A 12,063-nucleotide genomic window follows, 5' to 3' on the forward strand; every position below is an offset into this window, starting at 1 on the left:
CTGTGCACACGTGGGGCATGACAAAGGCCATGTGGAGGGCTTGGGAGGGGCAGGAGAAGGAGGTGCTGGAGCTCGCCATGGGGGCACCCCTTTGCCTCCCTGCCCTGGCCCAGAACGTCCCTCCAAGGCCTTCCAGCCCCACTCACATCTGGCCTCAGGCTGAGGCGGTGCTGAGAGGAAGCTCTGGCAGGGGAGCGGTGGAGCCGGCAGGCTTTCTGGCCGCCGGCCCCTCCCCCCTGCCCAGCCTCTGTGCTCATAGTGCTCACCTGGGGGCAGGGCCCGTGTCCCTGGCCCTTGTCACATTATCAAAGGCTCCCTCTGTTCACTGCAAAGTGAGACGTGTGGCAAGTGCAGATGAGACCTAGTGTCTGGGGCTAGACCTAGTGTCCCAGCCGGACCGCCAGCCCCCTGCACCCGAGTCCTGCTCCTCCCTCAAACCCGCTCAGCGGCCCCGCCTTCCCTGAGCCCCCGCGGCCCTGGACACCCGGCGCCCCCTGCGTGCTTTAGCGGCCTGTCCATGGGCCTGGCACAGGGCAGCCCGGTGAGCAGGTGCGGGGTGACGGGGTGGAGCCCGTGTGCCCTGGCTCCGTCAGCGTGGGGAGGACTCTGAGCGCGAGCGTGGGCCTGTGTGTCTTGGGGGAGGCTGCCTTGTGCCCCGCCCGGCATGGACACAGGCCCTGGCGTGGCTGAGCAGCATTTAGGTGGCCGAGAGGGGAGTGGTCTCGGCCTGGGCACCTGGGGGCTGTCAGAAAGGCCTCTGCACCGCAGCTGTGGCGAGCTCCCCAGTCCCCGGGGAGTGGGGAGCCGGAGTGGGGAGCCGCAGCCAGCGAGGAGGTGGGGACATTGTTCCGGCCCACCCTGGGGCGGGCGGTGCTGGCTGGTTTTCCCTGTGGCAGCCACCCCGGGAGCTCCTTGAGGACGGGGACCCCAGGCCACATGCCCCCATTCCCTGACCTTTAACACGGGGGCAGGTGCAGTGAGGACTCACCAGGCCAAGGCTGGTGTAGACCTGCTGGCTCCCCTGGGCCTCTGCCCCGCGGTGGCTGCCGTCCCCACTCCCACTTGCGAGGTGGGGACTGACGTGTGGATGGGTGGGGCAGTGCTTGAGCGGGGATCCTGGCTCAGCCTCCCCGTGCCTGTCACCCCTCCACCCTTCAGGGCTGAGAGCTTTCTGTCCATACCCCTCCCACTTCTCATGGGAGGAAACCGCGGCTGAGAAGCAGCTGTTTTGTTTAAAGTCGCAGTCTCTGCCCTCATAGCCCATGGCTCAGATGAGCAGCAGCCACCGAGGCTGTTTTGTGTGTCTGTGCTGTGCCTAGCCCTGTGTGGGGGCTGGGGACACGAAGATGACTGGGACACCGTCCCTGACCTCAAGCTGTTCATGCGGTGGGGGGCGGATGCCAGGCAGACACTCAGGCAAGTCACACAGCAGTGAGGAAAGTAGGTCCCAGGTCCTGAGTGCTACAGAGTATTTCAAGGGAGGGAGAGGCCAGGGACAGCTTCACACTGGAGGTGTTGCCTGAGTAAGGTTTTGAAGGGTGCGTAGGAGTTTGCCATATGCACACACAATGTGCATGTGTGTGACTTCTGTCTAGCACCCTAGGATGCCATCAGTCTGGACCTGGAGTGAGGGCTGGCAGTGTCGGGCCCAGCCCCAGTTGCGTGAAGGCTGCTCTGAAGGCCTTTTGGAGAGTTGCCATTGCTTGAATGCTGTGGGCTGGCACTGCTGCGCATTTTATAGACATGATCCTTGTCATCCTTCAGGCAGGTGCTAATGTTCTCTTTGTTTCACAGATGTGGCACGGGAAGCTCAGAGAATAGGTCTCCCTTTTCTTTAAAGGGTGCTGGGTGGATTTTTACCTTGACTGGCCTCTCTTAAGGCTGGAAGATCTCCTGTGTGGCTCCAGCTGTCTGGGCAGAGCACACAGCAGTGCCCGGGAGCTGGGCCGGGCAGTCCACGTCTCTGTACAACTGGGAGCCGTGACGGCCAGCTGGGGACTGGCGGCCCCGTGCTGACTGAGTGCATCCGTCTCTGCAGGGAGAAGGAGAGCAGGCGGCGGAAGGGGCCTCCTCCCTGTTCCTCTTGCCTTGAGGGTCTGCCAGGCCCTGACCTGTCCCTGGAAGCCTCTGGCTCTCCCTGGTGGCCCTGGTGACTTCTGGAAGTTTTTTCCCTTTTGGTGACCCATTTCTATCTTTGGAGGTGGCGGGGCTGTGGTGTAGCACCTGAGAGTGGGGGCTCAGTCACCTGTCCAGGCTCAGTGCAGAGCCAGGCAGGTACCTGCCTGATCTACCCCCTTCCTGGGGGACCCAGCTTGGGATGGCTGCCAGGGAGCAGTGGGGAGCCTGGGGACTGTGCAGAGTGTCATTTACTTGCTCGTGGAGGTTTTGTTTTGGTTTTTTCCTCAACCCAGCATCAGCCCTTGGCACCCACGTCCATGTGCCCGATGGGCTGTGTCCTGATTGGTGGGGGTCCTCAAAGCCCACCCTGCCTTTCTACCTGCCACCTCGGCCTTCCCGCTGCATCTTCTGTGAGCTCTAGTCATCGCAAGCAATCCGAAATTCCCCAGTAAGGTGCCTCAGGTCTCTGGTCCCCTCGCCTTTGCTACAAGCTCTCCCCTCTGTCTCGCCACCACCTCCCCCAGGAAGTCTTCCCTGTCTGCCCAGGCGGGATGGAATCCCTAGCCTGGGCTCCCTGTGTGTTGGGACAGGGATCCTGTCTGACCCATCTTTCCTGCCCCAGCCGAGATGCACGAGGCCGGCACAGAGCAGGCACTTGGCCAGAGGTGGCCAAGAGCGGCCGCCGTGCCAGGCCTCCTGGGGGGATGCATCACTGACCCAGCAAGGACCAGGCAGGGTGCCAGGCCTCCCGGGGGGATGCAGCACTGACCCAGCAAGGACCAGACAGGGTGGGAAGGGCCTGTCCTGTCCTGGCACCAGGCACCCCTTGGGCCAGGACCCTGCCTGGGCGCTGGGCAGGCAGAGCTGGGTTCAGGCAGTGTGGCCTGCCACGGGTCTTCAGAGGAGGATAAGCCGGTGAGGACCTGCCAGCCCCCGCTCACAGGGCCCGCCTTCGCGGGGCCACCTCCTCCGCCCACCTCCCAGCCCCACCCCCACCACCATTTCCTTCTCCTTCTTATTGGGTTGTGGCTACTGCCTCTGCAGAGGCCTCTGCTGAATGTTGGTGTGGTGGCGGCCTCTCTGCACCAGGTGCCCCTCCTCTCCTCCTTTTGCCTGCCCTGCCCTCTGTCCCTCGTGGGGAGCTCTGGGGTCGGAGGGAGCAGGCCCAGAGAGGGAGGTCTGGGAAGCCCTGGTGGGCTGGCCTTTCTGGTCAGGGCTTCTGCTTAGCTTCCTGGCCCGGCTCCCTGCTTTTTCTAGGGTTTCCCCCCCTCTCCTGGCCTGGGCCTCCTTCCTACCCTTACCCGCCACCCCCCGCCCCTCCCCAATCCAGCTGTGGAGGGCCAGCTGTATGTTGTCAGAGGGGGTCCTCCTCTGAGATCCCCAGCTGGGAGCAGAGCCTGTGGCTGTGGGCCGTGTGCGCCCTCGAGGGGCTCTGTGTGTGCCCAGATGGGGCCCGTGGGAAGGCGGGGCTCGGCTCCTGCTTGGTTCCTGCTTGGCTCACTTTTCAGCAGCCAGGGGAGCACCCAGGGGTGCAGTGTGAGGTCAGCTAGGAGGGTGCCCAGTCAGTCCCTCCTGCTACCTTTGAGGCCTCCCTCCTCCTGGTGTTGGTCCCTACAGCAAGCCTGTCCCAAGCTCCCACTCTTGGTCGAGGACCCAGCCCTGGGTAGTGGCTGGGGAGGCCTCCAGACCTGATGGCCTTTTAGGGAGTTGCCATTCCTTGAAAACTGTGGGCCAGGCACTGCTACCTACGTGTTTATAGGCATGTCGTGCCCTGGAGGTCACAGCAGCGGGGAGGGCACCCTGGGCTGAGTGACGTCATCCAGGGGCCCCCGGCCCTGGTCTGGGGTATTGGTGATGGAGCACTCCTGGTTTGGCCACTTTCTTTCTCAAGATAACATTCTCCACTTCTCCCTTCGCCATGGCAGGTCCTCCAGAAGCTGGGGAAGGCGGATGAGACAAAGGACGAGCAGTTTGAGCAGTGTGTCCAGAACTTCAACAAGCAGCTGGTGAGTGTGGGTGGCCCTTGGCCTTGGGGAGCTTGTGAAAATTTGGCTGCTGGGTGGAGGACGACAAGAGCCGAATCTGTGCAGCAGGAGAGCTTGGAGAAAGGCCGGTGTGGGTGACACGGTCACAGACGCTCCTGCAGCAGGGAGCACCGCCGAGAACACAGGGCATGTACACTTTCCATCCTTGGGAAGACAGAGAGAGGGCGGTGGGGTGATGGGAGAGAGTTGGGTGCAAGTAGGAAACAGTGTGGCCAGGCTGGGAAAGCTTGCCTGTCAAGGCAAGTGGGAGCTACAGGAGCTTGTGGCCAGGAGAGTGGCACCTGCAGGGTGAGTGTCGGGGCAGAGCAGGCGAGGTGTGACCTGGCATCTGCTGAGCGTGGTGTGCTCCCATCGCCCTGTAAGGTGGCCCCTACCCTTGTTTCCTTTTGTAGCTGAAGCAGTGGAGGCTGAGAGCGTTTGGGTAGTTTGCCCAAGGCCATCCAGCTTTGGAGGTGGATTTGGGCCCATACTCGTCTAGGTCCAAAGCCTGGAAGAGACTTCCAGGGCCCCCTTACCAAGGCCCGTTATAGGCCAGGGGCCAGGGGCATCCTGACATCTGACTCCCCTGACATCTGTCCAAGGGGAGTAATCATGGGGCAGCCTGGCGGCAGTGGTTAGATACAAGAGAGGACTTCCTGACTGGAGGGCTCTGAGCGCTCTGGTCTGCCCTAAAACTTTCCCCTGGAGATCTGCTAAGTCGAACAAACCACTGCTGCTTCCGTGTCTGAGGACAGTAGAGGTGGGGAGTGAGATGACCCTGGCAGTTCCCCTCCCTGGGGGGGGACAAGGTGGCAGGAAGGGAGGGGAGCTGGACCATGGCTCTGTGGCTCCTTCAGGCAGCCACAGGAAGTGTCAGCTGGGGATGGAGGCCAGAGAGCGAGGCCACGGTGAATGGGGCTGGGCCTGGGGGAATGAGGTCTGTGTCCAGATCTGCGGAGAACGGGCGGGGTGGGCCCAGGCTGGGCGCCAGGGGAACCAGGCCTCTGTCCCTGCCTTGTTGGTGTCTGAGCCTGAGGCTACTGGAGCTGCCCACCTAGGCCTCCGCAGCCGCAGTGGAACTGGGGGACAGGCCTCCTTTGGAGGACCTTGACCAGGAGCTGGGAAAGGGCCAAGGAACGTTCTGGGAGGGGCTGGGAGCATCCTCAGGGTGGACTAGGAGCATTCTGGGAGCAGCCCCACGGCCAAGTCCACCCTGGCCTGGCAGAGAGCCTGAGCCTGAGAAGCTTCCAGGGCAGGGATGGGAGCCACCTTCGCTGCTTGTCCTCTAGGCCAATAGCAAGACATGTTTTAGGGCCCAGGTCGGCCCCATAACAGGGACAGCTCCTGCCTCTATGGCTCTGAGCAAGCCCCTGCCCCTTCGGCCTCAGGTACTGTCTGGCAAAACGTAGGCTTGAACAAGAAACCTGAAGTCGGAGTTTTTGATTCCATCTCCAGGAAGCCCCCGAGCGCTGCCCCCACTCAGCTGACTTCCTCAGGTGTGGGCTCTCTGAAGGCCTTCAAAGGAGTCGCTGTAACTTGGGCACTTGCTTTGGGCCAGGTACTGCTATGTGTTTTACAGACATAGCCTTGCAGTCCTTAAAATAGGGCTGCCATTCTCTTTATTGTGCATATGAGGTATTTGACGCTCAGAGAGGTTAAGCAAGTCTTCCAAGGCCACATAGCTGGTGTGGGGCTTTGGGGACTTAAATCCAGGCCAGGAAGGACTGGACTTAAATCCTGGCTCTGGGGCCTTTGGCTCACTCTTGAGTTTCCTCTTGAGCTGGCCCAGGCCTGAGGGCAGCTGGCTGGGCTGGGGAGAAAGGTTAGGGCAGCTCCGGAGCTGCTGCCCTGGGGTGTGGGTGCTGGGGTCTCCCTGGAGCAAGCTGGGCCATTTGGCAGAGGGTCAGCAAAGCACAGGTCTGGGAGCTAAGGTTCCTTGTGGCCTGGCCCCACTTGTTCCTCAGAGTCACCCCTCTGGGTCCTTGGCTCTGGGCAAGGAATCACTCCTCGTTGGGCAGAGAGGCCAGGGCTGAAGAGGCACAGCCCCTCCTGTGCCCAGCCCTCTGAGACCCTAGGGAGCTCACTCGGCCCCTCCTGCACCCCCAGAGTGCTGCAAACCCAGCTCAGGAACTCCTAAAAGCCATCCTGGGTGTTCCGGGTCAGCCAAGCTCTTCCTCTTGGGGGTCACCTGTAGCTTTCTGGACCTCAGGATTTATCATTGCTGTCTGTCTGCCATTGAGTTGGGGTGGTCTGATTCCTTCTTGTCCCCAGGCCCAGCCAGGTCTCCGCTCAAAGTGAGCATCCCTGGCTGCTGGGTGAAGAGTGATCCCCCAATGTAGGCTGCCCTGCAAAGCTGCCAGAGTCAGGGCTGGAGCCAGAGGGGCATCGCTGCATGCTAGACCCACTGGGAAGACGGGGCTCGGGTCTTCAGGCCGCAGTGGGGGCTGGCATGGGGGCAGGTGCAGCAGGGGTGTGGGGGTGTCGGCTGCTGCACCACCAGAGTTGTACCAGGCGCTTGCTGACTCCGGAGCCCCAGAGCTGGGAGACAGGCCGAGATGGGCAGTGGCCCCCAAATCTTCTTTTCCCCAGCTGGGTTCTACTGGGAGTGTGATCGGAACCCCAGGAACCTCCAGAGAGTTGTTCCTCAGACACCTGTTTAGGGGGCTGAGGGAGCCGGGGGCAGCGGGGCGGGGCCTGGCGAGCCAGCTGCAGCGGCACAGGGAGGCAGCCCCCACCGCCTGCACATCTGTGCGCCACGTGCCCGCTCACAGCCCAGCGTTGTCTGGGGAGCACAAGGGACCCTGGCACGGCCTGAAGCCCGGCGAGTGCAGCACCCACCGCTGGGGCCGCCGGCTTGGGGCACGGTGCCGGGGAGAGGGGTGGCTGGGAAGCTGGAGACTTGGCAGGGAAAGCAGCTGGGGCTGGAGGATTCTGTGACAAAGGGGACACAAGGGCATCCCACCACGCACAGGCCAGTGCTCATCGCAGCCAACAAAGCGCGGGCTGTTGCGGTGAGCGGGCGTGAGCGGGCGTGAGCGGGCGTGTCGGGAGTGGGAGGCCCCTCCCTCAGTGTGTCTCAGCCCCGGGGGTTCCAGAGAGCTCTGCATGCTTGCGATTGGCCTTTTGTTTCTTCGCTTAATCTTGCACCAGTGAGCCTTAGACCCTGACGTTCATAAGCATGAGGACTGGCCAGGGTTACGGACTGTCTCCGCGCCCCACGGAAGGGGTTCAAAGAGGGTTTTCCTTCACTCGCCCTCTGTTAGATCACACAGCGCTCGTGTGCTGCTCTTAACCCTCCTGCTGGCTGTCTCTGCGGCCACGCGGAGCGCTCGCCATGGGAGATCGGCACGTCTGTGGGTTCTGGTGGCCACATTGCTACCAGTGACCCGCTCGGCCCTGCGGCCTGAGCGCCCAGGCCTTGGAGGGTCTCACCAGCTCCCCCAGCCTCCTGTGACAAGTGGCTGGCCCTCTCCCCTTCCTCGACTGTCACGAGGGGGCAGTGGTGTGGGAAGACGGTGCGTGGCAGCTGCCGGCCCCACGGTGGGTACCAGGAGAGGAAGAGCAGGCTCTGGCTGAGGAGGGGACCTGTTTGCGGGGCAGGAGAGATTTGAGGGTGCCGGGGTTGAGCCTGTGAAGGTGGCCAGGTCCCTGCTTGCCCTCACCTGGAGACTGGCCTGCTCGGGTGGGGACCACCTTCTGGCTTCTGTGGGAGACAGAGCTGGCCAGGCCGGAGCTCTGCAGGGCGCTCGGGCTCCCGGGCCCGTGGCCAGCTGCTGGGTCTGTGTCTCCCTAACCCACCCTCTGGTGGCAGGTGGGGAGGCTAGGGGCGTCCTTGCCTGTGCAGGTCGTCCCGACCACTGCACTCTCTCCTGAGGCCCCTGTCTGCCCCCGTGCCTGTCCTCAGCATGTGGCCCGTCTCCTGTGGCTGGCTCACTGCAGCTGTCCCCTGGGCACCTGTGGACAGCCAGGGAGGGGCCATTCATGCCCGCTGGTGGGGGCTGAGGCTCAGCGAGGCTTAGGCTGCATGTCCACTGAGGGGTAGAGCCGGGTCTGATGGCTCCACAGCCTGTGTGTGCTGCCACCTTTTTTCCCACGGCTTCTGGGAACTTCAGCATCTCACTTCGGGGTCCCGGACCTCATCACTGGCCTCACCTGTTGTTCACCCCTCCTCACACCTGCAGTTCAGCTTTGTTGGCTCCTGCTTTCTCTGTTACTGACAGCCCAGAGGGACTTGAGGCCTGGCCCACGGTTCTACCCTCTTTGCTGGTCCTGCTATCTCAGGAAGCCTCTGGAGGCCACTCTCCCTGTAAAGGCCAGTCCTTCTTCCCTGGTACGATGCAGTGGGAGCGCCCCATTCTTGGGCACCACCTGATCTTGTGGAACAAGGTGCCTGGTGGCCACCAGCCCCACCTGGCCCGTGCCCTGTGGCCCTGTGCCCTGTGCCTGGTGGTCTGAGGGCAGGTCAAGGTGCCAGTCCTGCTGCACACGTGTGCTGTGCCTCATTCAGCCATACCCTCAGCGTCCCCTCTGGGGCAGGGCACCCTGTCTTCCTGCTGTCCTTCCAGGGCTGAGGGTGCTGTCTGGAAGAGGACAGGTGCTGATGAATGGCAGGTGAATGTCCCTGTGGGAATAGGGTCTCTGAGGTGGGGATGGTGCCAGGAGCTCCCTGCTGCTCAGCTTGAGTTTGTGGCCGAGGGGCCGTAGCTGCTGTCTTCTGAGGTGCACCTGGCACTGGCCTGAGGAGAGGGTGGCTGACTGGTGGCTGCTGTCAGAGGAGTAGCCTGGCTGTCCATGTGGGAGTGGCAGGGAGGAGAGGGTCAGGGACCAGTGTGCCCCAGGCCCTGACCTGGCCCTTGTCTTTCTCTTTGCAGACTGAGGGTACCCGGCTGCAGAAGGATCTCCGGACTTACCTGGCCTCCGTCAAAGGTAAGGGGCAGGCAGGGCAGAGCTGGCCCTCGGGGGACAGGTGGGTGCAGAGAGGTGGGTGTGTGGTGGCTGGGCGGGGCTGTCAATGGGAGGCCCACGTGCCTCCTCTGTGCCCACAGCCATGCACGAGGCCTCCAAGAAGCTGAATGAGTGTCTGCAGGAGGTGTACGAGCCCGACTGGCCTGGCAGGGATGAGGCAAACAAGATCGCAGAGGTGAGCATGGGGCAGGTGGCCCTAGCCCCTCCCTGTGGCCCTGTGGGACAAGCCCTCTGGCACTTACATGCTGTGTGCTCCTGGGCAAATTGCCTTCCCTCTTTGAGGGTCTTCTCACACGCCCTGACACCAAGGCGAGTCAGATCACGGATTGTGGCCGTCCCTCACCTGTGTGTTCTGGTTCATGACTCATGAAGCCTCTCTGGCTGGTCACAGTCTCAGCACACCTGACCCCCACAGTCTTCCCGAGAGAAGCTTTAGGGCAGGAATTGTTGCTCTCATTTTACAGGAAACTGAGGCTCTGAGAAGCCACTGAGCTGCAAAGTGATGGGGCTGGGCTGACCCACAGGTCCTGGGCGGTGAGCGCTGGGGGCTGGGTGTGGCCCCACTCCCTGGAGGCACACTCCGTGCCCTTGCCTGTTTCAGAACAATGACCTGCTGTGGATGGATTACCACCAGAAGCTGGTGGACCAGGCGCTGCTGACCATGGACACGTACCTGGGCCAGTTCCCTGACATCAAGGTGAGAGTGCTCTATGGGTCCCCACGCTCCGCCCAGTCGCCTGTGGAGGGAGCTGGAGAGGGCCCGGCTCGCGGCACAGGCTGGCTCAGGCACGGAGGTGACTGTCCTGGAGGCTGGCGGCCCCTGCTTGTCATCTCCTCCCTCCAGGGCTGCTCCCCTATAGCTGCCCACTGCCCCTGCCATCTCAGGCCTGGGCCTTCCTGTCCCTTTGGGTCTCAGGCTGCGGGTGTGTGTGTGGCATGTGTGGCCATGTCGCTGGGGAGTGATCAGATTAGTGTGCAGGTGTGTAGGGTCCGGGCATGTGTGTGTCTGCAGGTCCCCTGAATTTATGCTGTGTGTGCCTGGAAGGGTGCGTGTGCATAGTCGTGGGTGTCATCTGTTACCTGTGTCTGTGTCTGGGTGTATTTGTGTGGTTGTGTGTGTTCACGAAGCCTGCTGTCTCTGCTGGGCCTGGGTACTTGGTAGGAGTTGTCATCGTGCCGTGGTCTCTACTGAGCTGAACGGCCCCCGGGTGGTGTGTCCATGGAAGCACTGGTGTCTGGAGCCTGGGAGGGCCACCGCCGTCTTGCTGGAGCTGGGCTGAGTGGGTGGCAGTGTCACGCTCATGCTGGCTCCAGGGGCCACCCAGTGTGGACTGCTCATATTCCCCAAGGCTGATGGTAGTGGCTCTGGAGAGAAGCCAGGGCCCAAGAGGCGTCTTTAAGGAGCTCAGGGCCAGATCAAGGAAGAGACTTGGGTGATGCAGTCTGGCTGGTGGGAACTCACAGTGGGTTCATGTTGCAAGGAACTGGTTTGATAGTGGGGCTGGACTGCATGGAAGGGTGAGCTCTTTGCCACCAGAAGGGTTCGAGCAGCAAGGGCTCGTGGATACTGCCTGGGCCCTCCAGGCCCGTGCAGGCTGGCCACGGCCGGCTTCTCTGGCCTGCCTGGCTCAGTCCCTCCTCCGTCTGTCCTTCAGTCACGCATCGCCAAGCGGGGGCGCAAGCTGGTGGACTATGACAGTGCCCGGCACCACTTCGAGTCCCTTCAAACCGCTAAAAAGAAGGATGAAGCCAAAATTGCCAAGGTAAGGGCTGACGGGTGGCGGGAAGAGCCTGCAGGGGCCTGAGGAGGAGGCTGGTGTCCCCAGCGGAGCCTTCCTCTGCCTGGTGCAAGGTCACTGAGCAGGGGTGGGGGCGGCCCGGCCCAGGCCACGGGTGAAAGGCCCTGCGGGTGCCTGGGTGGGGGCTCACGTTCACTTCTGGTCCCTCCCCACCCCCGGCCTTCCCAGCCCTTGGCCCCATCCGAGGCCACTTTCCAGCGTGAGAGTGGGCCTGGCTTGGGTTTCGCTGGGCTGGCGCCGCCCTGCCTGGCGCGCTCCAAGTGGAATTCTGTCACAGGATCCGGTGTGGCCCTGCCTGGGCTGGAGCAGGCCGGTGGCGCAGGGCTGGCCACACTTGCCACTGGTGAGGGGCTGAGGGCGGCCCCCCGGCCCTGGGCGACTGCTGGCTGAGCCCTCTGGCCGCTGACCGCTCTCACCCTGCACCTCCTCTGCGGCCGAGTCCCCCCTTGGGCTCCGCTTCTCTCAGCCTCAGGGGCCTCCACCTGCTGCGGGGCGGCCCCCCGGGGTGGCTGGCTCGGCTGTCACTGTGTGGGGTGGGTGGACGTGGTGTTTAATATCTGTGTCTCTGTTTCTCTCTCCCACCCCTCCCGTCTCTCCACCCTCGGCCCCCCCCCAGCCTGTCTCGCTGCTTGAGAAAGCCGCCCCCCAGTGGTGCCAAGGCAAACTGCAGGCTCATCTCGTAGCTCAAACTAACCTGCTCCGAAATCAGGTGACACTGGCTTCTAACCTTGCACGCGCTGGTGCCTTCCAGTCTGTCCTCCTCTCCTCTCGCCCTGGGCCAGGGATGCAGGGTGGCGTCTGAGCACGGCCGAGTGGCAGTGGCAGAGCTGCAGCGGGCAGAGGCTTGTCAAAGGCCTCTGCTGGGAGAGTCCTGCTTCAGGGGGGCCTGAGGTCGAATGTCTGGGCAGAGAGCAGCGGAGGAGCTCTGGGAGAGCTGCTGGGGCGCCCAGGTCCACCCCTCAGTGCCTGGGTCTGCGGCTGTTCACCAAGACTCATCCAGGAACCCAGGGACACTTTCAGCTGTGTGTTCTCTGGGAAGTCTCCTGTGGGGGAGGTGGCCATGAGGGCTCCTGGCCCCTGGCATGTGCTGTCCTTCAGCCTGGGACGCATTCCAAGGGTATCTTGAATTTACTGAGCAGACAGACCTGCCCAGAGAG

General features: G+C 62.8%; 1 protein-coding gene across 28 annotated transcripts in view; it reads left to right on the forward strand.

Annotated features, from left to right (window-relative positions):
- The window catches only part of BIN1 (bridging integrator 1), a 53,711-nt gene that overhangs the window by 23,587 nt on the left and 18,061 nt on the right, over positions 1-12,063 (forward strand). For 17 of the 28 annotated variants that reach the window (XM_012779240.3, XM_012779229.3, XM_012779276.3 and 14 more), the window contains exons 2-7: positions 4,044-4,124; positions 9,014-9,068; positions 9,188-9,282; positions 9,709-9,804; positions 10,763-10,870; positions 11,523-11,615. In XM_012779240.3, coding sequence (XP_012634694.1) covers positions 4,044-4,124; positions 9,014-9,068; positions 9,188-9,282; positions 9,709-9,804; positions 10,763-10,870; positions 11,523-11,615 — 528 coding nt within the window. The remainder of the gene's footprint in view (positions 1-4,043; positions 4,125-9,013; positions 9,069-9,187; positions 9,283-9,708; positions 9,805-10,762; positions 10,871-11,522; positions 11,616-12,063) is intronic. The other 11 variants (XM_012779268.3, XM_012779292.3, XM_076005460.1 and 8 more) reach the window with 1 other exon arrangement.

This window comes from Microcebus murinus, chromosome 8, assembly GCF_040939455.1.
Source record: "Microcebus murinus isolate Inina chromosome 8, M.murinus_Inina_mat1.0, whole genome shotgun sequence".
NCBI classification, from domain to species: Eukaryota; Metazoa; Chordata; class Mammalia; order Primates; family Cheirogaleidae; genus Microcebus; species Microcebus murinus.